This window comes from Carya illinoinensis, chromosome 13 (genome assembly GCF_018687715.1).
Source record: "Carya illinoinensis cultivar Pawnee chromosome 13, C.illinoinensisPawnee_v1, whole genome shotgun sequence".
Classification (NCBI taxonomy): Eukaryota; Viridiplantae; Streptophyta; class Magnoliopsida; order Fagales; family Juglandaceae; genus Carya; species Carya illinoinensis.
Genome location: NC_056764.1, coordinates 8,886,800 through 8,912,878, shown reverse-complemented (window position 1 = coordinate 8,912,878; position 26,079 = coordinate 8,886,800). Strand labels below are relative to the sequence as shown.

Here is a 26,079-nt window from a genome sequence, read left to right as displayed (position 1 = left end):
AACCGGTCGGCGTACGTTATAATTTCTTCAAAACCGACCTACTTTAGTTCGGCAGCGGTTTGACCCTGGACCGGCCGACGTAATAAGTTATATATTTTTTGATTTATACCTTAGTTAAACAACTTAACATCTGAAGTTAAAAAAAAAAACTAAATGAAACAGCGCCACCTCTCTCGTTTTTATCAAACACCTCTCTCTCTCTCTCTCTCTCTCTCTCTCTCTCACGGCGCACGTAGCCATGGCAGGGCCTCTCTCTCTCTCTCACTCTCAAATCGCACCTCTCGGCGTCGTCTCTCACCCAGTCGACAGTTGCTGCGGCATCCGCCTGAAAATAGCCTCCATCACCACCGAAGACGCCGATAAACCGACCAAAATGATGCCGAGACCGATGTAGACAGTTTTCTTCCCTTTAAACGGCCGACTTCGATCGAGATTCATCCACTTTTGAAGCTATTGGTTCAGTTTTGGTTTTGGTCTAAAATTGAAACCGAATGATCGGTTTTCACCCTACCCCTGACAAATCCGGTGCAATTGCATGGTGTTAGTGGATATACCTATGGCAGTGAATAGTAGTTATATGCAGAAAAATAGAGAGAGTAGATGTGACGCTCCCAAATTCCGTTTGGGATCGGACGGACATTTGAAACGTCGAGACATACAACACAAGGTTATCTGCTTTCGTTCATGACATATAAGATGCAATGTTCCTAACATGCATATAACATTATGCAATATTCGCAGCGGATAAATTTTTTTTCTTTAGCAATACTATGCACTAAATTGAAAATATCTCAAATGCTTAAAATATACTTTATACATAAAGACCCATTGAACAACTAAGATCACAACACTAGTCCAAAATGGTTATGATCCAAAAAGTACTGGAGATGTAACTCTATCATACAAGTAGTAATTTAAGTTAACTATTACATTAACATTGACGTCGCACCGTCGCTTAGTCAACTGTGTCTAGTTAGTCAGCTCCTGATTCTTTTTCAGGTCCTGTAACAAGATCTACCATTCGAAGGGAATGGTAATTGGGACTACCACAGTGAGATTTAATTACAAATCTTAGAAACTTAACAAAAAACCTCCACACAGGCTAATAATGCATGCATGACAATAAAAACATGAATGCATAATCAAATTCATAAGTAATTAAAACATAATTTGACATACAACATAGCATAACTGACATAACTTAAATTGAAACGTGAACTGAACTTGACTTGACATGAACTTGATCTGAAACTTGACTTAACAGAAATTTGTTCTGAAATTTGACTTAATATGAACGTGACCTAAAATTTATTCTTTAACTGCTTAAATACATATTCCACAGTTGTTGTGGCCTCATGTATTCTACGTGTCACAATTGTTGTGTCTCACGTAGTGTATGCGTCACAATTGCTGTGACTTCATACTTCGTGTGCCTGAAACTTATTTTTTAACTGCTTAAATACATACTCCACAGTTGTTGTGGCCCCATGTACATTGTATTCTATGCGTCACAATTGCTGTGACCTCATGCATAAGTAATCAAAGCATAACTTGACGTACAACATAGCATAACTGACATAACTTAAATTGAATCGTGAACTGAACTTGACTTGACATGAACTTGAATATGAACATAATATGTACGTGAACATAATATGACATAACATAAACTTGATCTGAAACTTATTCTTTAATTGCTTAAATATATACTCCACAGTTATTATGACCCCATATATTTTACATGTTACAATTGTTGTGTCTCACGTAATGTATGCGTCATAATTGCTGTGTTCCATACATAAGTGATCAAAGTATAACTGAACTTGAACTGAATTCTGACAATCAAAATGATTTCGCCAAAAGTACCTCGCGTGAATTACAAAAGGAGATGTTCGGACAATTATAATGATTTCATCACGAGTATTCTAGACATAACAAACTTGAACTTAACTCGAAAGACATGACATACTTGAGATAAAAACATTTCGTAACATGACATAATATGTAATAGACAACATATTTAACATGACATACTTGCAACAGTGAATATTACATGACTTAACATACATGTAATAGATGACATACTTAACATGACGTACTTGTAATGTATAACAATACATGACCGAATATATTATGTAACAGATGAATAACTCATGACAGACTAAATTCTGTGTAACAAAAAAATACGTGATAATATGACATGACATGACATATATGATAATACACATACATATACTGTAGTTCTTTTATTTAGCACACATACACAGCAAACTACTAGTAAGTAAAAAGCTAACTTACCTCGATCTCCGCGTTTCTTGTGAAAGTTCAAGCGCAATCACGAGAAACTGTAATTAGTGATTCTAAAAGCTAGAACTAAATCACTAATAATTTGAAAAATGGAAAAATATTAACTTAAGAGTAAAATTTTCAATTTACCCTCTACGTGTGGGAAAATGACCATTTTACCCATAACTTAAGGGTTTTGCGTACTAACTCCAAAAGTTATAAAAATTTACATGCCTCATATAAATTTTATCCTAAACTCACATATCAATTTAAAAAAATTTAAAACTAATCACAACTATCTATTAAAATTTCATAGGGCTGAAATCCCATATGCTATTTTTATTGATTTTTGTTTCTAACTTGTTTTAATTAACCTTTTGATCTATGACTTATAAAGATGTGATATTCAAACCAAACCGTCATATGATTTAAAAAGATGTTCTAAAACATATATAAAATTCTAATTCAAGATCACGTGGTTAAACATTAACCAAAACATAAATTGAGCCAAGAACATCCACACTTTGGCCTATCCGAACATCTCTTTGCATAATATTTCATATCTTTGAAACTAATATCAAATATTTTCAAAATAATATTCTAATATGTATATAAGAGGCTTAGGATCCTCCAATAAAATTATCAAAGCCATTGGAATAGGTTTAAACTACCAAAAATTTAAATTTTCTCAAAACAGAAACTGTTTTTCCTCTTCCAGTTTCTAAGTTTCTAGATCTAAGAAAATATTTCATCAAAACCTTTAATCATGCAACAAATCCTAAACCAATAATCATATACACATGTTAACAATACTCCATAAAAATTTTGGACCAAGATCTATCCATTAGTTTGGTCAAAAACTCTAAAATACAACATATTCTTTAGTTTATCTCCCAGAATGACCTTTATAGAGTTTAAATAATATTTGACTGACCAAATGCTTTTCAAATGGAACAAATAAGATATCCACGTAAACTATATTAAAAAAGGAACAACTTGTATGAATGAGATTTTATGATAAAAAACTTACAAAAGTTTCGAAATGGGCGTGCAAAAGAACACCTAAAAGTTGTCCGAGAGAGTGTTTGATGTTCATTCAATGAAAGGTATAAAGGAAGATGATTTCGTGGGGAGTGGGCTGGAGATATTTATGCACAAGATATAGAAGAAGATGAGGATGAAGTAAGGGTTGAGTGTAGGTCTTTCTTACCCAATAATATATACAAAAATCAGTTCAAAATATTTTTACCCAATAATATCTACAAAAATCAGTTCAAGATATTTTTACCCAATAATATCCATGAAAATCAGCTCAATAATATCCACGAAAATCAGTTCAAGATATTTTTACCCAAAAATATCCACAAATATCAGCTCAATATATTTTTACCCAATAATATCTGCAAAAATCAGTTCAAAATATTTTCTAATGGTAGAGTATAGACTTGGAAGAGTGAGGTAGCTTTTTGATTTTTTTCCTTCGAGAACCTTCTAGATCCTCTTGAAGACATCTGATTAGCATGTAGGGGATGAAATTACTTGGCCAAAATCAATGCTAAGGTGTCCAATGAAAACTTTTCTAACTTAATTTGGACATTCTACACTTTTGATACCATAGTGAATAATAATATTAACTATGTGGTTAGACTAAAATCTATACAATTAATGGATTCGTAAAAACTTATAGAGTCTTCACGAGATTCCTAAAACCAATAGAAATTTCACCATTAAATTTCTAGCGGGCTGTTACAGTAGATACACAGATATACGTACTTCAGCATTGGGTCTACATCTGTGAGGGCTTGGGAGGAGAAAATCCACTATAATAAACTTGATTTACAGTCTCTTAGAATTTCTCATCCTCACTATAAATATATTTCATATATCTCTTTTCCATGTCTCGACTCCATAGCTGGAACCCATGTCTAGAGATCAAATAAGCCTTTTCCAGAAGCCTGGCCAAAAATTCATCATAAAATGTTCCCTGAAGTCGTAAGTCCATTCTTTTTTATCTTTTGTCTTGCTTTGTTTTATATCACATCACTCTCCTTTATGTTCTCTCATTTCTTTTCCTCCTAAACTCGATACCACACCTTACCTGCCATTCACTTTTACGTTCTCTTTCATTTTTTTCTTTTATCCTCTAGTGATGCTCTTTTGATGGGCTGGGCTTTAATAATTCTTTTGGGCTCTGTGACAAAAATCCCCATAATAATTTTTTATCTTTTACTTATTTACGAATGGGTTTTGTTACGTACAAGTAAAATTGCATAGTAATATTAATTATTTCATATTCAAAATTTAAATTAATATTATTTTTAATAAAATTTCCTTTTTAACTAATCATATTATATTAATTTACATATTAGTATACAGTTGTGTTTACAATTAGATTTTTTCTTTACAAATTATTTGATGCAGTGGATGATTAGAATTTGAGGTTTTGAACCTACCATTGCAACTTTCCTTAAAGGCTTAAACTAAGACACAATTAGCAATCACGCAGTTTGTTTTAAGAGACTGAAAGTCTATTGATAGAACTGACCGATTACCATTAGATGTATTTTTTTCCTTAAACATTAAGAAATATATTTCTTAATTTTTAAGAAAAAATTAAAATAAAAAATAATTTAATACATTTCTTAACAGTTAAGAATAAAAAAACCAAAAACATAAAATAAAGCACCCATCTGCGGTCAACCTAGCATTTCTCTTAGCAATCAACCCAATACAATTAATTCCGACAATCAGCTATTTAAATTACCAAGAAATTACAATATATCCCTTTACCTAAAAAATTTATCTCTATTTTTTTAAAAATATTATATTTTAAAATTATTTTTAACGAATTAAATTATTTTTTCATGATTTAATGTTATTTGAAAAAAATGATTTTTTTAAAGAAATTAAAATAAAAACCTCAATTTTTTATTTTTATTAAGGATACGTATGTAAGGCTTTTCATGGAGGAGATACTTATTAAAATTGATAATTTGGAGGGATTATAAATTTGACAAGAAATTTATTATTTACGTATTTCTTTCGAATAATCTCCCGTTCGTTTACTTACGCGGAGACACTCCCAGAAGGAGCGCAGAGCAGTAAAAAGATAAAGAGAGTAGAAGGTGCGCGAATATTAGGGAATAGGGCCGGAGTCTCTTCGAGGTTTCGAATGCAAAAATTTTTCAAGGTTTTCAGAACTCTCCAATCTCTGCGGATACACCGTCCGAGACATCCAGATTCGTTGCCTTCATTATAACTCTCAAAGAACACAAAGGAGAGCGAGAGAGTTAGAAGAGAGGAAAATAAGAAATGTCGGTACAACAATACCTTGAAAAGCATATGCTGTCTCGGAAAATCGAAGACGCTGTCAATGCCGCTGTTAGGGCCAAGTCCCCCGATCCCGTCCTCTTCATCGTAATTCTCTAGCTCTTTATCGCTTCACCTCCGTTTGGTTCCCGAGAAACTTTATACAAAATCACTCTGTGACTAATTTTCAGCTCCTAATAGGACCGTAACTTAATTTAGTCGAGATCTTTATCTTTGATTAATGAAAGCTGAAGAATATAGGTTCTGGAGCTCCGGTTTCTTCCATTTTCAATGATTTTCTCGGCAGCCGAATAGAGGAATTTAATTATTGATTATTGACGAGTCTATAGTTTTTTTTCTTCTGATTTTCTGTTATTTACATTCTCGTTGCCGATTTGCAGTCCAATCATTTGAAAAAAGCAGTTCCGTCCGTGATCACGAAGATCAAAGCGAGGCAGATACTCGATAGCAGAGGAATTCCAACGGTTGAAGTGGATTTGTACACAAACAAAGGAATGTTCCGAGCCTCAGCCCCTAGCGGCGATACTACGGGAATGTAAGGTTTATTTTGCATTTAAAGTATCATGTTCGGTTGCTGAGAAAAATTTCTGATAAAAAATGAAAGTGACATTTGGAAGTCTAAGATTATTTTATCAGCACATCGACAGAGAAATGAATTCTCAATTTTTTTTTTCTTTTATTTTCCTTAGTTCTCCAAGCAACCGAACAATGTGAAACTACTAAGCTTCTGTTTTTTTTTTGGCTGTGAAATGCTCCTAAGTTATATATTTGCAATCAAAATTGTATCCAGCACTGATGAATTAACAATTGCCCATTTTAGAATATTCTTCAGGTCGTAATATAGCCCATTTATGGACATGACCTTGAATCATATGTGATTTGTGGCAGATGCCTTCCAATCACTTTTACGGCTTCACCTTGTTCGAAATTCTCTAAATTGATGACACGTCTTCATTTTGAACTTAGATTTCAAGTTGGGTTGAATGTTATGTACCTGTGTAAGTCATGCCAATATGGCTTGAATCATGCCTCTATAGATTACTTGGCTTTACTATAAATTATGCAAAATTTCTGTGTGTGTGTGTGTGTGTGTCATGCCCCTAAGATTTCACTACAAATTTTGCAAAATCTGTCTCCCTGTGTGGTCGTGCGCGCGTTTTTCTCAAGGGCACAAGAATAACAGTTCATTAAAATGCCCCCAGTAATATCTTTATATATATAATTTATGCATTCTTTCACTTTAGGGAATTCTTTAACTTTGGAATACAGAATTTTATTATCATGCTGTCAAATTCTGGTTGTCAATCCCAGGTATGAGGCTGTTGAAATACGAGATGGGGACAAGGGAACGTATCTTGGAAACAGTGTGAATAGAGCTGTTAAAAACATCAACGAGAAGATATCTAAAGCATTGATTGGTATGGATCCAACAAGTCAATCTCATATTGATCACGCCATGATAGACCTGGACAAAACGGAAAAGAAGGTAGTATTTTTCCTTTCTTATGTGATTCAATGTAATTAGGTACTTATGCAAAAATTCTTATTGTGTGACATTGAAACACAAATTTGTTAGACATCTGTAACATGAGTACACTTAAAATCTGCACAGAAGAAATCATCACAATGATTTTCACATCAGGTCTGAATCTAGTTATTCTCTTTTGATAGGTCTGAATCTAGTTAACTTGAGATTTTTTTTTTATAAGAGGACTTCCTTAAAAGATGCAATCCAAGTACACAGTAAATGTACAAGAAATAATTCCTGTGCAAGTTAGGCAGGATTGTTTGTGAAACTTCATTAACAGGCCAATTTAGCAAAAATAATATAGGACATTGATGATGAAATTATTATTGCATTTTTCTTAATGCAATGTGGAAGGACAACCATTCTCGTTGAATACATAATGATTTGGGATCAGATAATTCATGAATATACAAAATTTATAATCCTACTCAAAGGGTTTGTTTTGTATTTGACTTTTGTCAGTATATTAATGAGTGTACTTTTTATACTGCATAAATAAAATGGGTGTAATGGCCTTTAGTACCATGAATATTTTATTATTCTCCATGCAATTCTTAATTTTGATGTTAAATACTTTTTCTCTGGGGAAGATTGCCCATCCATTTTTTTAGCGGTGGATTTGCTTTACTTTCCGCATTTTGTATGTTTCTTAGTTATAATCTTCTTGTAGAGTGAACTTGGAGCGAATGCCATTTTAGCTGTCTCAATTGCTGCATGCAAAGCTGGGGCTGCTGAAAAAGAGGTGTGGTGATATGCAATTTTTATGTGCTTCCATTTATGCACTACTTCCTTAATGTTCTTGAAGAAAAAAAAAATACTAGGTTCCCCTGTGCAAATACATTGCTGATCTTTCTGGCGAAACCAACATGACTCTTCCTGTCCCTGCCTTCACACTTATAAGCGGTGAAAAACATGCTGGGAATCATCTGTCCATTCAGGTATGAGTTGGCAAGGTTAATATCTAGATACATGTTTTATTTTATTTTATTTTTAATTTTTTTAATAAATCAGTAATCTAGAGAAATACTTATTGTGGTGTTTGGAGTCAGTTGTAATTTGTGTTTATTATGTTTTTTTTTTTTGGGGGGGGGGGGGGGGGGGGGGGGGGAGTTTGTCAATGCGGAGGTGCCTTTTTTCTAGTTAGGCCAGTGCCTTCATATCATCAGGTTGCATCAGGTTGTTTCTCACTCATTATCTACTCCAACATTATCTGAAATACCGGCCTAAGTACTGTATGTTATCTTTTGAAGATGGATTTATCAAAAAGTTTTATCATTTGAACAATAGTGTGTCCCCGACATTCTTATAGCACTTTACAGTTAAGCTTTCACGCCAAGATTTAGTGTCGTTTGGAGATTCATGTATTCATATGTTTTTTTTTAGTTACTTTTCCTTGGAATACCACCATTTGGAGGAGTAAGGCTTCCTTGAGAGTTGCTTATTTGTCTGGGCTACTGTAATTGGGAAGATTCTTACTTTGGATAATATAAGAAAGAGGTGTCTTTTTTTTTTTTTATAAGTAAGAAAGAGGCGTTTATGGTGATAGAAGGGCGTTGCATGTGTAGAAGGAATAGGGAATGCGTAGATCATTTATTTTTCCTCTGTGAGGCAGCTAGTTCATTATGGCAAGCTACTTTTAGCCTTTTTGGACTAATATGGGTGATGCTTGGGTGGGTGGTAGATCTGTTAGCATGCTGAAAATGGCAATTTGAGAGTAATTACAGTTGGTTATTGTGAAAAATGATCCTGCTTTGTTTGATGTGGTGCATATGGAGGGAAAACAATGACCAAAATTTTGAATATAGCACAAGGAGCAAGGAAGAACTCAAGGCTTTGTTCTTTAATTCCTGGATTTTCTTGCTGTCTTCTCTCTCTACTTAGCTGTATCTAATGTATATTTTTTTTAGAACAATTTTATTGAATAATGATAGTCATAGCCCGAGTACACAAGATGATATACAAAGGTACACCCTATCTATGTTGAAGCAATGGAGACAAGAAAGTCATGAAAGTCGAGGTCATTAAAATCTACAGCTATGGTCTAGTACATAGAGTTCTAGTAAACAAAGCTCTTAATTCCTCTATTGTGCGCTTCTTGTTTTTGAACGTTCGCTCATTGCGCTCTTGCCATAGACACCACAGAATACATATCGGGACCATCTTCCTCAGCTTTGATTTGTTGAATGCCTCTCAAATTTGTCCAGCTTGCCAATAGTGCAGCCGCTATAGCGGGCATAACCCAAGCTACTTCTAATCTGCTGAACACTTCATTCCATAACACTCTAGCAGTCTCACAGTGTAGTAATAGATAACCCACCGTCTCCCCAACTTTCTTACACATGCAGCACCAATCTACTATAATCACCTTGCATTTCCTCAAGTTATCTGTTGTCAGGATCTTACCTAGGGAAGTTGTCAACATGAAAAATGCCACTTTAAGAGGTGCCTTATGTCGCCAAATCATTCTCCATGGAAATTGATTATTCGGCGAGTGTGTGAGGGACTTATAGAAAGAGAGAACTCAGAATTTACCTTTACCTGCAGGTATCCACCACAACACATTAGCTCGCTGGTTGTTCGGTTTTATGGAATACAATAGGCTGAAAAAATCCTCAAAGTTGCCCCTTTCCCAATCTTGGGCTGCCCTACTGAAATTGATGTTACATTGGAATTGTTCCCCTGATATCACCATGAGATCAGCCACTGAAGCTTCTTTTTCACATGCCACTCAGAACATAGAAGGAAACAATTCCTTTAGAGCACTATTTCCACAACATATGTCGCTCCAGAATTTAATCCTAGTGCCCTCACCTAGAACGAATCTTGTATGTCGAGTAAAGATGCCCCCCATCCTCGTCTAATATGCTTCCAAACTCCCAGTCCATGAGCCCCACCCACCTCTCTAGTACACCAACACCCCCCCCCTCTCTCCCTTAAAAAAAAAAAACCTCCGTATTTGCACTCAATCACCGACTTCCATAGTGTTTCTGGTTCCATATTATATCTCCACAAACATTTTTCAAGTAACGCCCGATTAAAAATTCTCATATTTCAAATACCCAACCCACCAGAGGAGATTGGGGAGCATACCTTGTCCCAATTGATTAGATGGAATTTGAATTCATCTCCCACTCCACTCCATTCCACAAGAAATTACGATGAAGTTTTTCAATCCAAGACGCCACACTTGCAGGAATAGGGAATAGAGACAGGAAGTAAGTAGGTAAATTAGATAGCGTACTCTTAATTAAGGTAATGCTGCCACCCTTTGACAGATAGAGTCTCTTCCAACCTGCCAATTTCCCCTCGATCTTCTCAATCACAGTGTCCCATATTGGAATAGCTCTTGTGGCAGCCCCCAATGGGAGGCCAAGGTATTCCTTGGGGAGAGAGGCAACCTTACATCCCAACATGCTAGCCTGTTGCCTTATGTTGTTAACACTTCCAACTGGCACCATTTCTTATTTGTCAAAATTCACTTTCAAATCGGACGCAGCTTCAAAATTGAGTAGGCCTTTAGTGCCCGAACCTGGTTTTGGTTTGTCTCACAAACGAGAACAACAAATGAAAAATGTTAATAGTACCCCAATGGGGGCCACCAATCGGGAAACCCGCCATAAAGCCATTAATAACGAGTGCCAAAATCATTTGGCTAAGCACCTCCATGACAAGGACAAAAGAAGATGAGACAACGGGTCCCCTTGTCTTAAGTCTTGGGTGCCACTAAAAAAACCAACTAGGTTGTCATTTTATGACAAATTTCGCCGTTGATATACACCATCTGATCCACGACTACCATCTCCCCCCAAATTTGCATCTCCCAAGTAGGTATAGTATGAAGTCCCATTAATATGGTCATATGCTTTCTCCATATCCAACTTGCAAAGGAGCCCTGTAGTGCCAACTTTTAGTCTATTGTCCAGACATTCATTGGCGATAAGAATTGCATCTAGGATTTGTCTACCCCTTACAAATGCATTTTGGGGTTCTGTAACAATCTTCCCCAAAACCTCCCCTAGTCGATTTGCAAGCACCTTGGAGATTATTTTGTATACCCCATCCACCAGGCTAATGGGTTGAAACTCCTTTACCTCCAATGCCCCAACCTTCTTGGGTATCAATGCAATAACAGTAGCGTTAAGGCTTTTCCAAAATTTTCAGCCGAGAACAGTTCTTGAAACACCTTCATTTGATCCGCGTTCACTACTTCCCAGCATGTTTGAAAGAAGCCCATAAAAAACTGTCCATACCTGGTGCCTTGTCTTTTACCATTCTCCTTACCACTTCATGCACCTCTGCCTCCTCAAAAGGCCTCTCCAACCAAGAAACATCATTCTATTCAATAGACTCAAAAGTCAAGGCCATCAAGCGTTGGCCGCCACCCCTCTTGTTCTATAAGCAAATGTTAAAAAAAAAATCAACATGTTCACGAAACACCTGGCCCTCCTTACATTCCACATCATCTATTTTCAGCATCTCAGTGGTATTGGTTCTCCTGTGCGAGTTTGCAATTCTGTTTAAAAACTTCGTGCTTCGATCCCCTTCCTTCAACCATAATGCTCTTGATTTTGGCGCCAAGAAATCTCCTCTAATAAGATAATCCTCTCTAAATCTAAAACCAACTCTTTCTTCCAAGATAGCTCTTCTTGGGAGAGAACCTTTTCCTCTTGTATCCTCTCTAACTCCTAAATCTTCTCCAACATAACTTTCTTGTGTTCACGTATGTCACCAAAAGATAGACTATTCTAAAGCTTCAAATCTTTTTTTAGAGCTTTCATCTTACCTGCAAATATGAAGCTGGGGGTACCATGTATCTGATATGAGGACCACCATTGCCTAACCCTGTCCACAAAGCCTTCAGCTTTCAGCCATATATTTTCGAACTTAAAAGTATTGACACCCTCCTTGGAGCCCTCCACAATCCAGCAAGATAGGAAAATGATCCGAACAGAGACGAGGCAATTTCTTTTGAAAAACATCCAGATAATGACTTTCCTATTTTGGTGAGACCAAAAATCTATCCAATCGAGATTACGTTTGATTATTAGACCACGTGAAAGTACCCCCCATGAGCGGAAGGTCCACCAAGTGCAAGTCAAAAATACATTCAGAGAATTCTGTCATTGCTGGTCGCAGCCTACTATCTCCTGAACGTTCACTTGGGAATTTTATGACATTAAAGTCGCCACCTATGCACCATGGGGGGTCCCACCAACTATGTACTCCAGATAATTATTCCCACAGTAGTCCTCAGGTGTTGTCTGCATTCAGCCCATAAATACCTACAAATGCCCACAAAAAGTTATCCTCCACACTCTTGAACGAACATGCCACTGCTAATGTATAGTCCCCATGTATTTTGTTGATTTCTTTGTTTGTTTGTATTGATCATTAATAAAACTTATTTGACTTATATATATGTTGTTAATGTAACAACTACAAATGAGCCACCGTGGGTAGCCAAAGTGGTAAGGGTGAACTTGTGTGTATGAGCCCCATGTCACAGGTTCGATTCCCCTTGGGATCAAACTCCGATTTATTTGGAAGGCCATGACATTGGGTTGCTGTGCTAGTCTCCCTGGGGGCTTAGGTTTCATGGGTGAGTCCTATGGCCCACAGCAGGTGGTTCCCCCCTCATAAAAAAAAATGTAACTACAAATGAACTAAGAAAAGGTTGTAATACCTTGGTCATCTCTTGCATAAATGTGCTAGGTGCTCTTCATATATCAAAAGCATTGTGAGCCATTCAAATAATTCGCTGAGTTGCTTGAACTTGGTTTTGCATTTATTCCTACACTGTATATTTATGACCCAAGGGAAAAGAAACCACGAAATATGAACTTGGCCCTTGTCTCTCTTTCATGTAATTTCCATTTATCTCTTAAATGAAAAGTAATTTTCACTTAAAAAACCATCCAGTTTGGTGACTTTTAATTTAAATCTGTTTCTATGTCAAGTCTATGACATTATGTGGCTCGTGCTGGGGATGCTTCCATCTATTTTGGAGATATCTAGTAATCTTCCCAGTGCAAGGTTTATTAGAGCAGCATATGATTGGGAGGTTGATACTTTTGCTGGATTTTGTATTCTGGTATATTTGATTAATTTGGGAAGAAGAGGTGGAGACCAAGCTTATTTTGGCTAATTCCAAGAGTGCAAGGTTCATTGTTAGATCATCTATAACATCCTTGTTACTCGCACAATACCTTTCCCTGGAAGGATATATGGTGGACTAAGGTCCCTCCAAGAGCTGCGTTTTTTGCCTGGGAAACCTCTCTAGGAAAGATTCTTACCATGAACAGTCCAAGTAGAAAAAGATATTGTTGTAATTGAGTGGTTCTGCATGTGCAAGAGGAGTGGGGAGTTTGTGGATCATCTTCTAATCCACTGCAAGGTAGCTACTACATTGTGGAGTGACTTTTTTTTCGTGTTGGTTTTCTCTTGGGTTATGCCTTGTGGAATGGATCTTTTTAACTCTTGGAGAAGGTTAGGTGGAAGCCCACAAACTTTTTTAGTGCGGGGATTGGGAAGCGGCTCCTACTTTCCAAACACAGGGCTGTGAACAGACTATAGAGGAGCCTAACACTTTTTTTTTTTTTTTTAATTCTCTACCCCATTCTTTTACTTTTGTAGACTTTAATGGGCTGAATTTAACTCAATTTTCTTGCTTCTCTTCCTCTGTCCAGATAGCTATCTCTATTGTATACAACCTATGTACCTGGAGCATGTTTTTTGAGCTTTTAATGAAATTTTTATTACTTATCCTAAAAATTGAAATCTATAGTTTCTAACCAATGCCCCGGCATCATTATACTTTTTATCTTCCTTTGTTTTAAAACACAGCCTTGGATGTTCACACTTGACTTCCAATGATTGTTAATTAATGTTAACTTGAAATATCATCAGGAAATCATGATTCTTCCAATTGGAGCAAGCAGATTTGAGGAGGCACTGCAAATGGGCTCTGAAACCTATCATCACTTGAAGGTATATGATCCTTGTGATTGCCTTGTAAGGATTGTATTGGATGTATATGCTTCTTTTTTGTGCTAAGATTTAGAAAAGTAGAGAACAAGCGTGATTGGAAACTTTGAAGTCTTTTCTTTCATAGTTTTTTTGTGCAAGTTTTCTTGGTTGTCTACTTTTTTCTTGGTGCAAACATACTATGCACCCTGTGTAATCTCAGAATGAATATGAAGTTTCATCCTATGGCACTTTCTAGATGACTTAAGAATAAAGCAATTTCCGAGTGTTATCAATTGTCTTGTTATATACTCAATTTGATCGTCTGCATTGAATAGTCCAGTTGTTCTATTCATGAACAGTTGTGCATTACACATGGTATTTTCCCGAAAGAATGTTTTATGCAATTTAAAAATGTTAAATGTAAGGAGATGACATGCTTCCACTCATTCATTTTTTGTAATTTCTGTAATAAAAAGGCAGGCTGTTATTACCGAAAAATATGGTGCACATGGATGTAATGTCGGTGAAGATGGTGGCTTTGCTCCAAATATCTCGAGGCAAGTTTTTCTGTATATTTCAATGAAACCCACCCACTGCCTCTCCCTTTAGTCCACAAAAAAAAAACAAGAATTCCAAGAAGGGAAAGGTATACTTGCCTATGCTATACATAAAACTGTGCTTTTTCTGTTTCTTAAAAGTAGCTATCTGCTCTTTTGACTTTCAAGCTTATGTTCATCATTTTAGAGAGGCACAAGGCGTTCTTTGTATGATATATTTTTATCTATTGGCAGCTTTAGAGAAGGCCTAGATCTTGTAAAAGAAGCTATCAGCAGAACGGGGTATGATGAGAGAATAAAAATTGCACTTGATGTTGCTGCTACTGACTTTTGCATAGGTGATTTATTCTTTGCTGAAAAGCTATTCCTTCAGCATATAAATTGAAATAAGAATTCGTACGTAGTTGACTATCATGTTGTTTGTTCCATTGAGTAGTATTTTGCAGTATCCATTGCATAATAACAATTAAATGTTAAAATAGTTTAGGCACATTGAAGATATATATATATATATACCTTTTTTTGACAGATCTCTATCCACAATAAACACCTGCTTCCATCTACTGAAAATTCCTATCTATTACTCCTGCACTGTGCATTGGGTCCATTTACTAGGATGTGCTTTTCTGAATGAACATTTCCTGCCCTATTATCCACTAAACATTTGCTTTCTCTTTTCTTCGTAATTAGGCACAAAGTATGATCTAGACAGCAAAGTTCCAAATAAGTCTGGGCAGAATTTCAAGACAGGAGAGGATATGATTGAGTTGTACAAAGAACTATGTGTTGGTATATTTGCCTGTTTTCACTTTTTTTCCTCTGCTGCCTTATTTCTTCAACTATGACTTAAATGTTGTTTTCTCTTCTATGGATTCTTAGAGTACCCGATTGTATCAATTGAAGATCCATTTGACAAGGAGGACTGGGAGCACGTCAAGCGTTTTTCCGGTCTTGGAATTTGTCAGGTTTGTTCTGTATTTCGTTATGTGTGATCTTTGGCTCGAGTCGTATATGTATTTTCTTCGAAATTAAATTCTGCCTACATAAGGCATGATGCTATGGTATTAGGTCTCACATTTTGGAGGGAAATGTATATACAAGAAAGTAAATACATTTGGATGCTAGGGGTTGACTTATGTTGTGGCTTAACATCTGCTCGGTATACGTCCTCCAAACTTGACAGAAGCTGTTCTGTTGGATGCCTCTGTTGCTGTTGATGTTTTTTTTTTTCCCATGTTCGCCTAAGAACATTTTGGCCAGATCACTTTTTTGGGTGGTTTTGCAGGTGGTAGGGGATGATTTGTTAATGTCAAATCCAAAACGTATTCAGAGAGCAATACAAGAATCAACTTGCAATGCTCTTCTTCTCAAGGTATTTAGTCATCTTCATATTAAAATTTGAGGCTGTGGTATTTTTTTAAGTGATTGTGGTTGTTTTGTTGATGAAACGAATGGGACCACCCTGATCTTGAGAAATGAAGACAAGGCTTTCATTGCAACTTTCAAAGTCTGATGGTTTTCTTGTTCAACTTTAGGTAAATCAGATTGGGACCGTGACAGAGGCCATTGAAGTAGTGAAGATGGCAAAGGTTGCTAATTGGGGAGTGATGACATCTCATAGATCTGGGGAAACTGAAGATTCTTTCATTGCCGATTTATCTGTTGGACTTGCCACTGGCCAGATCAAAGCAGGTGCTCCTTGCAGAGGAGAGCGGCTGGCAAAGTACAACCAGGTACGCTTTCTATCCAGTATGCACTTTTTTTTTTTTTTGTTCTTATGGTGTTTCCAGATACTTAACAGCTGAATTTAGAAAATCACGTTGACGGTTTGTATCAGTGTATCACTAACAGCAGCTTCATCTAGATTAGTCTCAGTTTTCTTTGTCGTATTTGTAAAACATGCAGAATGTTCTTGTTATAATTTTTTAAAAGCCAGTTCTCAGTTTTAAACTATCTCATGCTGTTATCTTATGTTTCTAATATGGCATGCATTGATATCCAATTCTATCATCTAGGCTGGGAATATTAGTCTGTGAGACGAACTGTTGCTGACTCTAATACTTGAAAAGAACCTTAAACATTTGTGATGAGAATAATGACAGCACAAAGCCCTTGGTTTTTCTTTAATGGTCAAAGTGACAAGTTGGATCTGATCCAAGGATGCTTCAGTGGATGGAACCTTATTATCCCGATGTCTATGGTTTTTATACAAATTTAGACAGTCTGGTCAGTTTTTATGGTCAAGATGGGAGGCAAATGAGATGCAAAACTTACAGCTTAGTTTCTTGCAGTTGCTTCGAATTGAGGAAGAGCTTGGGGAGCAAGCAGTTTATGCTGGTCAAGATTGGAGGGCGTCATCCTGATCAGTCCCCTCAGTTTTATCCTAGAATGCGCCCCCGCGGCATGTTTCGTTTGTTTTTGGTTTTTTGGGGGGGGGGGGGGGGGGGTGTTTAAAAGAGTTCTTATGTCCCATCGATCTAAGTAGATTGGGTATTCTGTTGCAACGGGTGTTCTGGTTTTTCTGTTTTGCTTGTGACTATTTTCCTTCTGTTAGAAAAAGGAGTGGATGACGTTCAAGGAAGTGTAGAGTTAGCAAAATTGTCTTTCTTTTTCCTGTTTTATTTTTTTTATTTTTTATTTTTAAGTTCGATGGCATCGGTAGTTAGTGTCTTGCTAATGTAGACACTGAATGATCTAAAATGTTTCCACCATCCAAAACCCATTGGCGATTGCCTACTACAACGTGCCATGTAAAGTTATTGAGCAGGCTTTCTATTTATTGGTGCCCTGCTAGGCTGCTACTGCGAACCAGGGGGTACCAAATTGAAATGAACAGAGACTAGTGAACTTTTAAATTGGAGTACTTCTATATGCAGGCACACGGCAGACGAAAATGCAAAGATGATGTGGCAAGTGAAAAAAAAAATAATCAGAAAATAGGAAAAAGAGGGAAACGTGAAAGTTGCTTCTTTTAGAAGCTTCAGCGTTTTGTCCTGTGTCCTTGCAAGAGCTTCTTCCCCGAGCCTGCAAATCCAGCAAACCTCTCATCTAGGTTTTTGATTATAAAATTTTAACTTAGAAGCGAACTCCATTCCTTTCCATCACTGAGGCCACCAAAAAAGCTCCAATCCTCTATTGCGTCTTAGTGATTGTGTTCTTTCTTTCTTTCTTCTTCTTCCTTTTTTTTTTTTTTTTTTTTTTTTCCTTGAAAGGATTTTTAGGATGTCTGCGAGTTTGGACGACGCCGAGTTTTGGCTACCACCTGACTTTCTCACCGACGACGACTTGGCCACTGACAAGAATAATAATTGCAAGAGCGAAGGTAATGGGTTCCGCTCCAATACTGAGGCGACGGGGTATTTGTTTCCCTTTGAGTTTTCCTACGGGTTTGGCTCTTTCGGCACTTCGTCGAATCTTGATTCTCCGGTTGAGTTCGTTGTTGGTTCGAGTGAGACTGAGAGTGACGAGGACTATGTCGCTGGGTTAACCCACCAATTGGTACACTCGACCCTAGCATTGTGCGTTGTGCTTGCATTCAGACTTTTCCAAAACGAAGAGACTCATTCCCGCTTTGTACAAAACGAGGCGTTTCATTTACAATGAAGACGGAAACAAATCAAAACGCTTCGTTTTATTAATCCACGTCAGCTGTAGTGCGCAAATGGGTGCGCGTTGTGCCTGCATTCAGACTTTTCCTTTAAATTGATACGGTGGACTGCCACCCTTTTACTATTCTTTCAACAACTTAAAAAACTAGTACATTAATTTGAGTCATTTGACTTCAAGTTCCACTGTACATCATTACTTCAATTTTGGGAAAGTCATGAACACTCAAGCAGGATTATTCAAGTCAGTATCATGGATTTACCGTTTAATATTCCAATTAACTATTTATTATTCGAGTACCAAATATTTTGAAACATAATGTCACAGCACCTCAGAGGAAACTCAGGAGAGGAGCAGGTGCCGAAAGCAGGACACGAGAATTCCACGCAGCCAGTTACGTGGACCTTACCTCGTATAAATTAAAATCCTCATAGCCAAATAGTTGACAGCCCACTCAATCTATTCTTGTTCATTCTGAGGTTTCCGAAACTTGATATCAATTTTCAGAAATCATAAATGCTACAAACCAACAAAAATACATACGACAGTTCATCCTAATCTAAATCACAAAACATAAACAGATCCATCGGATATGTAGAATTCTTCTAAACCGCCAATTGATTGCCCACAAAGATATAAAAACCAAGTATAAGAACGTATTAGAAACATTCTCAACTGGGTTTTAAAACAGGACAAATTGCGTGCAAGGGGGGAGATTGAGTTGAGTGCTACATAAAAACCTAAACTTTAGGATTTTGTCTCCTCTTCGTCCTCTTCTATCTTTGGGGCCAAGTAGAACCTAATATAACCCATCTCTGCAATCTTGTATTCAACCACCACAGGAAGCTCTGAAGACAAGCTAATCGTAACCATGTTTGACAAAGGGGTTGCCTTCGTAAAGGAATTCATATACCTCAGCGCAAACGTCAATGACACTGGCTCATTCATCTCTATGATTGTTGCTTCTTCCGGCTGCAAATTCCAGGTAAGTCAATCAAACTCACAGATGGAACTAAAAATGCAGTAATACCCATGTTCACGTTTTCATCAAGCCACTTCCTGGTGCTAAGATTGTATCAATAACACTGGAGAAACTAAATATACCATAATACCATACCTTATCTACCGTGGTATTCTGCCTGCAAACAATATTTGCTGTTCCAATATCACCTCTTGTGGAGAACTTCACGCCTTCCTTAGTCACAGAAATGACAACTGCAAGCACAAATAACCAAATATATTTAGAGAAGTACACAATGGGATGAACACTTGAAAAAAAGAATTACAAACTCACAAATCCAACAACAAAGCCACAGTACCAGTGTCACCAATACTACTGAGATCTTTGCAAATCCTAGCAAACTCAGCTGAAGGCATCCGAACAATAGCATGGTATTCTGCCTCTGGAATTCCAAGGTGCTCACTATCGATGTCCATCAGTTTCATCTCAAAATCAGAAATCTTGTCTTGCGCTTTTATCCATTACCAAATGGGAAGCAGAACAATCAACCACACAAGCACATGTCAGATAAATCAGAGTTAATTGTTCTTTTTTTCCCTTTCCAAATTATAGCATGCTTATACAGTTTAGAGCCACTGGAAATAAAAAACGGTTAAAAGTATAAACTGCAATCTCTACTCGACTCCTTTTTTATAAATCATAACAGGAAAAATGATTTTGTTGTTTAGATTCCAACTAGCATTCATCCTAAAATTTCCCGAGAATACCTTTTGTTGTTAAAGAAAGGGGGACATATAAGTGAATTGAATTGACAGAAAGATCTTAACCATCGGTTTCTGACTGAGAAAACAGAGTCAAATAAGGCTTAATTAACCTCAACTAAATTTGTTTTCTAAGCAATAAACCATGACTAAATGGAACTACATAATTATGCGGTAGTCAAATAATAATAGTAATTTCTTCTCGAAGCCCTACTGACATTATAGGATTACAAATTGCATCTCTCTTTCTTACAACGTGTTCACAGCAGCCAAACACAGCAAGTTGTCTTGAGAATCTAAAAATCAACCCACCAGCATTTTGGACTAGCGGGACTTTACCCCTCTTAATTTTAGTACAAAGCCCCAACTGCCAGTAAAGCCCTAGGATTTTCAAAATCGAACCTAAAAAAATAATCTCAAGAGCCAAAATAAAAAAACACTTACTGGGGCTCTCGAACATGAAGGTGACGGTGTCGCTACCATCGTCGGCCTTGATGGTGATGATATCATCGTTTCCAGCGCACTTTAGCATCTTCGACATGTTGTTGAGGTTCATGCCCATGGAGATGTTGCGGTCACAGCGGTAGTGCTCGAAGCCCTCGGATCGGAGGAGTAGAGCTACCAGAGCAACGTGACTCGAGTCCATGGCCTGAAGCGAGAACCCAGTGGCCGAGCAGTCGAAATTGGCATCGTTAACCAAGTCTTTGATGGACTCCATAACCTTCTTCAGGAGCGAGCCCTGTACTAGACGGAGTTCCAGCATCTTTCTTGAATTTTTCCTGAGGCTTAGGATTAGGGTTAGGGTTTGAGCTTTTGCGAGGGAAATGCCGAGATGGTGACGAAAAAGGCGGGTAGATTTTCGAGCGGGGTCGAAATGCGGATGGGCGGGGCGGATTATATAGCGTCAGAACTCAGATGTGTACTGGGAAAGTCTTTTGAATTCTGTAGGGTTCAATTAGCGGGCTTCGAGTGTAATTTCGTTCCCGCCATACGATTTCCGGAAAGCGGATACTTATTATTATTATTATTTTTTTTTTTTTTTAAAAAAAACGTGAAACGAAGATTGTTTTTATAATAATATTATAAAATTTTTATGTACAATTAATAATATCATGAATAATGATAAATATTATAAATAACAATAACATTATAATCTAATTATAAGTTTTGTTATATATAATTATTTTTATATATTTTTTATGTATTTTATTAATTTATCATAATCAATCACATTAATAAAATATATAAAAAATACAAATCACTTCACATAAATTTTATTCCTCTAATATTATTGATTAGGAAAAATATAATTGCAAGCACAATTATGCACTAATCTGTGCACCAATGTGATATGATTGGTCAAAAAGTAAATTTTATTAAAAATAATGTTAATTTAAATTTTAAATATGAATAAATAAATATTAGTATATAAATTAATGCGTAACTGTATTTGTATATAGCAAAACTCTATTGATTAACTCGCCGACAATTTCTACATAAACATCCTCCTAATAAGTGTATTTTTTTATACATTTTTTAATATTTTTAAATAATTAAAAAATTCATAATATTATTAAAAAAATAAATTCTGTTATAAAACTATCGAAATGAGAGAGAGAGAGAGAGATAGAACTCAGAGAAGTTATGAAACTTATGAATTTCTTAAAGAATTCAACGATATATATAGGCGTACAAAGGGAACTATGCCAGTTACTATGCAGTACTATGTTGGCACTATGCGCACTGTGCGATGTCGGCCATTTACTATGCTAGTTACTATGCAGTACTATGCTGGCACTATGCACACTGTGTGATGTCGGCCATTTACTATGCCAGTTACTATGCAGTACTATGTTGGCACTATGCACTGTGCATTTGACTTCTAGCTCAAGGTGGTCATACAATTTTACAATGTTATTTTACAACACTCCCCCTTTGGATGACCACGTATAATGAATATGCCTCGTTAAAACCTTGCCAAGGAAAAACCCTGTGGGAAAAAACCAATGGCGAAGGAAAAAGAGTACAATATTCATGTGTACCGTAAAATGCTTTAAGATTGCCTCATTAAAACCTTGCGAAGGAAAACCCAGTGGGATAAAACCTTAGCGAAGGAAAAAGAGTACAATCAGCATAAGTCTTCAAGACGTTACTCCCCCTGAAAAGTGCATGATAAAAGGTCTTCAAGTCTCCGCATTCCAATGTTCTGTACAATCTTCTTAAATGTTGCAGTTGGTAATGCTTTTGTGAATAAATCTGCCAGATTATCACTTGACCGTACCTTCTTGATATCAATTTCAACTTTCTTCTCATGAATTGCAATGATCTTCTTGTGTGTATCTGAAAGATAACTCGCATCTGTACATCCAACTAACTGTGAACTTGATCCATGTTGATAAAATAATCACAACTGGATCTTTCTGCTCATCACTACTCTTCTGGAGTTGTACTCTTCTGGAGTTCTTGTAAATAACACAGTTAGTGGAGAATTCATCAACATTAAACCGCTAACCTCATTTTTTAATAAAAACGGTGGCCAGCCTTTTAAGATCAGACAAGCACCGCGGATTTTCAACTCCTCTATAGGTGTCAGGCGTGCTGTCAGGCATCGCAGCTGTCAGACGTGCTGTCAAGCGCCGCAGAGCTATGAAGCTATATTTCGTCTCTTTTCTCTTACTTCACGAGAGATGTTGTATTATAATTTTCTCTATAAAAGAGATATTCAGCTCATTTTCATTCACATCTCATCTTCTTCACTTTTCTGTAATCATACTGCATTTTTACTCTGCAATCTCTTTCTGCATTTTTACTCTGCAATGGCTCAACGATCTTCTCATAGCCAATATATGAGGTACTCTGCACCTCGTTCATCAGCTGTTCCTGCCTCTACCACAGGTGCTATCATGCAATATAATGATCTGACTCGTAGGGCAGATAATGAAGCTATCTATGAGCTTGTGAGTCTCGTTACCCGATACTCATCATCCATTGTCGCATTTTCTCAGCGACTGCAATCCAGAACTTGTGGAGTTGACGATCTCCATGAGAATATTGCTATATTTCAGCGACTTCTTCTGGAGTCCAACATGAAGATAGAATCAATAAAGCAAGAGAATAGGAATTTAAAATCCTTGCTTAAGTCTTCTTTTCGATTGCCCACCGCTTTAGATAGGGATGCCATGCAGATTCTTGAAGAACAAGAGCATTTGAAGAATGAGGCAAAGTGCCTTAAATTTCTGTAATTCTTGTTTCAAGATAATAAAATAATATTTCACAAATATTCATATTTGTGTTTCTATCTTTTGGTAAATGTTCTGTGTGCTTTATTTCTTCTTTAATAATGCACATTTCATATCAAACACATAATATGAATCTGAAATACTAATTGTATTAAAAGATGGTATTTCATGACTAATAACATCATCCATCTTCCCCTTGAAGCCGCAAGGGTTTCAGATTTATATTTCAAATATGTGCAGTTTTTATGAGCTCTTCTGGAGCCTCAATGACATTTAAATCATATATATAAACTGCAATAATAGCTTGTTTTCATTTGCGTTTGGATTGCTTTAGATTATATAAGGATCTTTGAAACTTAATAGAATACATATTTCCAGATGTATTCATATTAGAAGCTTCAGACATTTCCTATCCTTCAGGGATTTTCATATATATATCATGATCCAATGATCCATATAAATATGCAGTTAATCATGCATATCCAAACTTTCGATAACTTTCAAGCTAATAAAAATCTTAATATGATTTAACCACTTTAAAATCATATCAATATTGTTTCATTTGTGTTTGGACTTCAAGTCCATATTTATCACATTTTACTTAGTGATATCAATTCTGCAGGAATTGAGAAACTGACTCGTGATTTATATATCACATTTTTATTTCCTTTCCATAAATACCCACTGACATTCAACAAGCATCACCTCTTTAGGTGTTTGGACTATAAGTCCCGATGCATCATATTTTACTAGTGAATCAATTCTGCAGGAATTGTTTCTTTCAAATATTGGCCAATATTTTACGTCGGTCTTCTTCGACGGTTCTTGATTCACTTTCTCCATTATTTCTGGTAATGTCAATTGCCATCTCATATGGAAATACGTTGTCGACAACGATTTTATTTCTATCCATAATTTCTCCATTATTCGAGATCTCGTTATTTTCAGGTACCTGTCCCTCTTCAAGGGAAGACATTTTCATGAAAAACCTCTTCAGGAGGCACTCTTCAAGAGTTTATATAGGAGAATTTTATACAAAGAATTTGGATGGACTTTATTGCTTGTTTTGTGGGTATGGCCTCTTCAGGAGCACCAAATTATTTGTGCCTTTCTCTTTTGAGATACTCTATCTTTTGTATCGATAAGTCTCACATGCCTTTATACATGTTTTTAGACTGCTGAATTTCTTAATTGTCCTACAGGGACTTCAATCCTCGCTGGGATTTTAGCAGTTAGAATATGAGACATTTTTATCTTATTGCATCCAAAATTTAATTATCATCTGAACTTCTGGTTCACATATGATAATCAAGATAATGTTGAATAATTTCATCTTATTTGCTTCAAGCAAATTTTTCTTTTCACTTCTGGTGGTAAGACTTTATAGTAAAAGAATCTTCTGGTTCTTTTATGGACGTCCATATGAAAATCATTCGACTTATCATAATTGATTTTGGATGATCAAGATAACCATGAAAAGATACAAATATTTTGAATCATATCATCTTTTGATGCATCATAATATTTGATTCAATAATTTGTATAATATCATCTCAAAGAGAAAGCTTACTGCTTTTCCAATACGAGTTTCTGGCCCAAAAAGATATTCATTATCACGTCCAATCTCTTAGTTTCTTTGAATGAAACGCATCATTCTTTTTACTTCAGGGAATAGAATGATATAAATTCATTATCATTCACTTCAGGGAATGATATAGATCTAGTAAGACGTGATTAATGATTCTTATCAAAAACTCATTATTTTGCTCAGTCACTGAAATACCTGACACAAATTTAGAATATATTGTGAACGTTTGCATTTCATATTACTACTTCAGGAGCATACTCGATATTGCTACTTCAGGAGCACATTCGAAACGTTCATTCAAATATATATTCTTTCCACAATTTCAATTATGCAACTTCAGGTGCATAAATCATAATGAGTTTTTGGTACAAGTATCACTCATATGAGATACTCAATAAAATTATTGATTTAGGGCGATCCTTCAGGGATGCTCCATTTCCATTCTCAGATAAATCATATCATCAATAATTTATAACAAGTATAAAAGAATAAATAAAACTTTCATTACTACAAAACATTGCAGAATATAAAAATATTTTATAATAAGATAAAGGAAATACATTAATTAAAAAGGAACACTTTCATAATCAACTCTACCACTAGAATCCTCAAAGAAATCAGAAATATTAAGACTTGTAATATCTTCTCCATTTATAGAATTTAAAGCATATGATGGTTCAACAAAATTTGTTTCAAATTTCTTTGTTTTTTCTTTTATAGAAGATTGGTATAAGTCAACCAAGTGTTTGGCTGTACGACAGGTACGAGCCCAATGTCCATTCATACCACATCTATGGCATCCATCTTCATCTTTCTTTAAAAATTTGTTTTGAGGACCTTTGCCCTTCTCTGAGTTGAACCACTTCTGGTGGTACGGTGTATATCTATTATTATCCCTTTTAGTGTGGTCACTTCTAGGACCTCCACTTCTATAGTTTTTCTTACCACGTCCACGTCCTCTTTTTCTTTGAAAAGATGCACCATTCGCTTCTGGGAATGATGTAAATCTAATACCATTCACTTCAGGAAATGATATAGAACCAATAGGACGTGACTGGTGATTTCTTAATAAAAGCTCATTATTTTGCTCAGCTAATAGAAGACAAGATATATGTTCAGAATATTTCTTGAACTTTCGCTCTCGATACTGCTGCTGCAGGAGCACATTCGAGGCATGAAAAGTAGTATATGTCTTCTCTAACAAGTCATCATTAGTGACTTTTTCACCACATAATTTCAATAGCGAGCTAATTTTAA

General features: G+C 36.1%; 2 protein-coding genes across 2 annotated transcripts; one reads left to right on the top strand and one right to left on the bottom strand.

Annotated features, from left to right (window-relative positions):
* Positions 1–5,345: 5,345 nt before the first annotated feature.
* Positions 5,346–17,409, top strand: LOC122292236 (cytosolic enolase 3). The gene is made up of 13 exons (XM_043100474.1): positions 5,346–5,703; positions 5,997–6,151; positions 6,928–7,102; positions 7,815–7,886; positions 7,966–8,082; positions 14,051–14,131; positions 14,591–14,667; positions 14,902–15,005; positions 15,358–15,456; positions 15,547–15,632; positions 15,953–16,039; positions 16,203–16,400; positions 16,959–17,409. The coding sequence occupies exons 1-13, from the start codon at positions 5,599–5,601 to the stop codon at positions 17,028–17,030; spliced, it is 1,428 nt and encodes a 475-aa protein (XP_042956408.1). The 5' UTR covers positions 5,346–5,598; the 3' UTR covers positions 17,031–17,409.
* A 1,306-nt stretch (positions 17,410–18,715) lies between these two features.
* Positions 18,716–20,957, bottom strand: LOC122290773 (proliferating cell nuclear antigen). Its single transcript, XM_043098409.1, has 4 exons — positions 20,440–20,957; positions 19,593–19,745; positions 19,391–19,488; positions 18,716–19,245 (listed from the first exon to the last, which is right to left on the bottom strand). Exons 1-4 carry the CDS (start codon positions 20,756–20,758, stop codon positions 19,021–19,023), a joined length of 795 nt encoding a protein of 264 aa, XP_042954343.1. The 5' UTR covers positions 20,759–20,957; the 3' UTR covers positions 18,716–19,020.
* Positions 20,958–26,079: the final 5,122 nt, after the last annotated feature.

Coding starts and splice junctions, on each gene's coding strand:
- LOC122290773 (XM_043098409.1), bottom strand. CDS start 20,758: ATGCTGGAACTCCGTCTAGTACAGGGCTCGCTCCTGAAGAAGGTTATG. Junction 19,746..20,439: donor CTTCATGTTCGAGAGCCCCA/GTAAGTGTTTTT, acceptor AATGGATAAAAG/CGCAAGACAAGATTTCTGAT. Junction 19,246..19,390: donor AGAATACCACGGTAGATAAG/GTATGGTATTAT, acceptor TGGAATTTGCAG/CCGGAAGAAGCAACAATCAT.
- LOC122292236 (XM_043100474.1), top strand. CDS start 5,599: ATGTCGGTACAACAATACCTTGAAAAGCATATGCTGTCTCGGAAAATC. Junction 14,668..14,901: donor TTTGCTCCAAATATCTCGAG/GCAAGTTTTTCT, acceptor ATCTATTGGCAG/CTTTAGAGAAGGCCTAGATC. Junction 15,457..15,546: donor GTACAAAGAACTATGTGTTG/GTATATTTGCCT, acceptor ATGGATTCTTAG/AGTACCCGATTGTATCAATT.